Source organism: Penaeus chinensis, chromosome 14 (genome assembly GCF_019202785.1).
Source record: "Penaeus chinensis breed Huanghai No. 1 chromosome 14, ASM1920278v2, whole genome shotgun sequence".
Classification (NCBI taxonomy): domain Eukaryota; kingdom Metazoa; phylum Arthropoda; class Malacostraca; order Decapoda; family Penaeidae; genus Penaeus; species Penaeus chinensis.
Genome location: NC_061832.1, coordinates 22,246,857 through 22,251,856, shown reverse-complemented (window position 1 = coordinate 22,251,856; position 5,000 = coordinate 22,246,857). Strand labels below are relative to the sequence as shown.

The window sequence follows — 5,000 nt, the reverse complement described above, 5'->3', positions numbered from 1 at the left end:
CGACATTTTTTTTTTAAACGTTTGTTTTTTTCTAAAACCAGAAATTTTATGTTCATTCTCGTAACATGCACACGAATAGTACCAGTAATCAATTAAATGTTCGACGATAAACGTATGTTTAATGGAGTTGGAATTGTGTTTTTTACGTACCCGAACACGCTGCGTAATTCTTTAGTGAGATACAATGCGGCCAGTGTTCATACTTTCGATAGTTACGTATTTCACTGTAATTATATAAACGAAAACGGGCAAAGCTTTTACGTAGTGAGCATAAACGTGATGTTAGGTACGCTAATTGCGTGTTTTAATTCACTTACACGATGAAGGTGTCATCAACTAAGCTGTAAAGATGCTAAATTGATTCATAAATCGGCGAATGCATACGAGAGGAATAATGTGAGAGACTATCAATTTAAAAAATGCTTTATTTCAATTCAAGCGCTGACCTTCCCTCAGACTCTTTGACTTTGATTCCTCTCCTGGTACATGATTCAACTCTTATCCTTATTGCCTCATTATGTAGTTTAGTCAGAATTCTCCTTGTGCATCCATTTCGGTTATTTGTTCGTCTGACGAGAAAATCTGGACGAGCTCGAGACGTCACGATTCAATTTCATTTCTTATTGTTTATTTTTCATCTTTTTGTACACGTTGATATGCTTATGTTTGTGTTCATATATATAGATACATGTAAGGATAGTTACATACATACATACGTAGATAGATAAATAGACCGATATATATTTAAGTATATATACATATATGTAGATATATATATACATGTATATACTATATATATATATATATATATATATATATATATATATATATATATATATATATATATGTATATATATATATTTATATATACACACACACACATATATATATACACACATGCGTGTGTGTGTGTGTGTGTGTGTGTGTGTGTGTGTGTATGTATGTGTGTGTGGTTATATATTTACAGTATGTATGTTTATATACATATATATATATATATGTTTATGTATATGTGTGTGTGGGTGTGTGCGTGTTTATGTATGTGTGTGCGTGTGTATGTGTGTGTGTGTGTGTGTGTGTGTGTGTGTGTGTGTGTGTGTGTGTGTGTGTGTACATGTGGATATATATACACACAGCTTATGTGTATATATATGTGTGTATATATATACATATATATATATATATATATATATATATATATATATATATGTATATGTATGTATATATATACCTATATGTGTGTGTGTATGTGTGTGAATATCTGAGAACTTGAATTTACTTGTCTAATTAAATGCAGGCATGAAGAGCGTAAAGATAACAGACAGCCTGCAATGTAATGCGTATGTATTGCTTCAATGCCCTTTTTCTCTTTGTGAATCTGAAGGTGCCACGTGCAGCGCACTCGGCGGGTGTTGGTCGGTCCTCAGATAAGTGTATGGCTCAGCCGCACAGTTTTCCAGGGAGAATGAATCAGTCCCTGGGAGGAGCTGGCAGGGACGGGCCTTATCGGGGAAAAGCAACACGCAGTGGCGAGATCCTGGAAGCAGCAAGATGGGACGAGTCTCTGCAAACAGCAAGCAGGAGGAGTCATTCCTCACAAGCAGCTGGCAGGGACAGGCCTTCTTGGGGAGAAGCTACAAGAACTAGCTTGTCCCTGGAAACAGAAGGATGGGGCGAGTTTCTGCAAGCAGCAGGTAGGAGAGGCGAGACAGCGGGCAGAAAGGGTAAGTCTCCCTTAGCTGCTGGCAGGGACAGGCGTTCTCGGAGAGAAGCAACAAGCAGTGACGAGTCTCTGCGAGCATCAGGCAGGAAGGGCGAGTCTCTGCAAGCAGTTGGAGAATCAACAAGCAGTGACGGGTCTCTGCAAGTAGCTAGTAAGGGAAGGCCTCGGGGAGAAGCAACAAGCAGTGACGAGTCTCTGGGACCAGCAAGCAGGGAGGGCAAGTTTCTGCAAGCAACAGCTAGGGGGTCTGAGTTTCTGCAAACAACAGGTAGGAGGGGTGAGTCTCTGCAAGTAGGTAGTAGGGACAGGCGTTCTCGGAGAGAAGCAACAAGCAGTGACGAGTGTCTGCAAGCATCAGGGTGGAATAAGACCCTGCGATCAGCAGGCAGAAGGGGCGAATCTTTGCAAGCAGCTGAAGAAGCAACTAGCAGTGACGAGTGTCTGCAAGCATCAAGGTGGAATAAGACTCTGCGATCAGCAGGCAGGAGGGGCGAATCTCTGCAAGCAGCTGGAGAAGCAACAAGCAGTGACGAGTCTCTGCAAGCAGCTGGAGAAGCAACAACCAGTGACGAGTCTCTGCAAGCATCAGGGTGGAATGAGTCTCTGCGAGCAACAGGCAGGAGGGGCGATCCTATACAAAGCAGTGACGATTCCCTACAAGCAGCAGGAAGGTGGTGCAAGTCTCCACTGGCACCTACCAGAGGCAGGCTTCGGGGAGAAGTAACAGGTAGTACTGAGTCTCTACGAGCAGCAGGCAGGTGGGATGAGTCTGTGCGAGCAACAAACAGGAGGAGGGAGTTTGTACAAGCAACAGGCAGGAGGGATGACTCTGTGCAAGCAGCAGACAGGAGGAGGGAATTTGTACAAGTAGCAGACAGGAGGGATGAGTCTGTGCAAGCAGCAGGCAGGTGAGATGAATCTATGCAAGCAGCAGGCAGGTGAGATGAGTCTGTGCAAATAGTAGGGAGGAGGCACGAGTCTGTGCAAGCAGCAGGAAGGAGGGACAAGTATGTGCAAGCAACAGGAAGGAGGGATGAGTCTGTGCAAGCAGCAGGCAGGTGAGATGAATCTATGCAAGCAGCAGGCAGGTGAGATGAGTCTGTGCAAATAGTAGGGAGGAGGCACGAGTCTGTGCAAGCAGCAGGAAGGAGGGACGAGTATGTGCAAGCAACAGGAAGGAGGGATGAGTCTGTGCAAGCAGCAGGAAAGAGGGATGAGTCTGTGCAAGCAGCAGGAAGGTGGGATAAGTCTGTGCAAGCAGCAGGAAGAAGGGATGAGTCTGTGCAAGCAGCAGGACGAAGGGATGAGTCTGTGCAAGCAGCAGGACGAAGGGATGAGTCTGTGCAAGCAGCAGGAAGGTGGGATAAGTCTGTGCAAGCAGCAGGAAGAAGGGATGAGTCTGTGCAAGCAGCAGGACGAAGGGATGAGTCTGTGCAAGCAGCAGGACGAAGGGATGAGTCTGTGCAAGCAGCAGGACGAAGGGATAAGTCTGTGCAAGCAGCAGGAAGGTGGGATAAGTCTGTGCAAGCAGCAGGAAGGAGGGATGAGTCTGTGCAAGCAGCAGGAAGGAGGGATGAGTCTGTGCAAGCAGCAGGACGAAGAGATGAGTCTGTGCAAGCAGCAGGACGAAGGGATGAGTCTGTGCAAGCAGCAGGAAGGAGGGATGAGTCTGTGCAAGCAGCAGGAAGGAGGGATGAGTCTGTGCAAGCAGCAGGACGAAGGGATGAGTCTTTGCAAGCAGCAGGAAGGAGGGATGAGTCTGTGCAAGCAACAGGAAGGAGGGATGAGTCTGTGCAAGCAGCAGGACGAAGGGATGAGTCTGTGCAAGCAGCAGGAAGAGGGAATGAGTCTGTGCAAGCAACAGGAAGGAGGCATGAGTCTGTGCAAGCAGCAGGAAGAAGGGATGAGTCTGTGCAAGCAGCAGGACGAAGGGATGAGTCTGTGCAAGCAGCAGGACGAAGGGATGAGTCTGTGCAAGCAGCAGGACGAAGGGATGAGTCTGTGCAAGCAGCAGGAAGGAGGGATGAGTCTGTGCAAGCAGCAGGAAGAAGGGATGAGTCTGTGCAAGCAGCAGGACGAAGGGATGAGTCTGTGCAAGCAGCAGGACGAAGGGATGAGTCTGTGCAAGCAGCAGGAAGGAGGGATGAGTCTGTGCAAGCAGCAGGAAGGAGGGATGAGTCTTTGCAAGCAGCAGGAAGGAGGGATGAGTCTGTGCAAGCAGCAGGACGAAGGGATGAGTCTGTGCAAGCAGCAGGACGAAGGGATGAGTCTGTGCAAGCAGCAGGACGAAGGGATGAGTCTGTGCAAGCAGCAGGAAGGTGGGATAAGTCTGTGCAAGCAGCAGGAAGGAGGGATGAGTCTGTGCAAGCAGCAGGACGAAGGGATGAGTCTGTGCAAGCAGCAGGACGAAGGGATGAGTCTGTGCAAGCAGCAGGAAGGAGGGATGAGTCTGTGCAAGCAACAGGAAGGAGGGATGAGTCTGTGCAAGCAGCAGGACGAAGGGATGAGTCTGTGCAAGCAACAGGAAGGAGGGATGAGTCTGTGCAAGCAGCAGGACGAAGGGATGAGTCTGTGCAAGCAACAGGAAGGAGGGATGAGTCTGTGCAAGCAGCAGGACGAAGGGATGAGTCTGTGCAAGCAACAGGAAGGAGGGATGAGTCTGTGCAAGCAGCAGGACGAAGGGATGAGTCTGTGCAAGCAGCAGGACGAAGGGATGAGTCTGTGCAAGCAACAGGAAGGAGGGATGAGTCTGTGCAAGCAGCAGGACGAAGGGATGAGTCTGTGCAAGCAACAGGAAGGAGGCATGAGTCTGTGCAAGCAGCAGGACGAAGGGATGAGTCTGTGCAAGCAGCAGGAAGAAGGGATGAGTCTGTGCAAGCAACAGGAAGGAGGGATGAGTCTGTGCAAGCAGCAGGACGAAGGGATGAGTCTGTGCAAGCAGCAGGAAGGAGGGACGAGTATGTGCAAGCAGCAGGAAGGAGGGATGAGTATGTGCAAGCAGTGGGCAGGAGGCATGAGTCTCTAAAAGCAGCAAGCAGGAAGGACGAGTCAAGAAAAAAAGGGCTTGTTTGAGCGAAACAGCAGAGGCTTTACAATTTCAGTATTCATAGATTTCTAGTTACATTTTGAGACAGCTGAGGTTGAAGTCTAAGCGAGATTACCTTGTCAGGCAGACGTAATTCCAACTACCTGTTTCAGTCAGCCGGAGAGGCTTTACTGAGTGCAGAGTAGCATTCCCTCTCTCTCTCTCTCTCTCTCTCTCTCTCTCTCTCTCTCT

At 48.0% G+C, this 5,000-nt stretch overlaps 1 protein-coding gene across 1 annotated transcript in view; it reads left to right on the top strand.

Annotated features, from left to right (window-relative positions):
* The window catches only part of LOC125032571 (ribosome-binding protein 1-like), a 10,472-nt gene extending 7,543 nt beyond the window's left edge, over positions 1-2,929 (top strand). Inside the window, exon 8 of the mRNA XM_047623801.1 lies at positions 1,385-2,929. Within this exon, the coding sequence (XP_047479757.1) occupies positions 1,385-2,635 (1,251 nt within the window). The 3' untranslated portion in view covers positions 2,636-2,929. The remainder of the gene's footprint in view (positions 1-1,384) is intronic.
* The last annotated feature ends 2,071 nt before the right edge of the window (positions 2,930-5,000 follow it).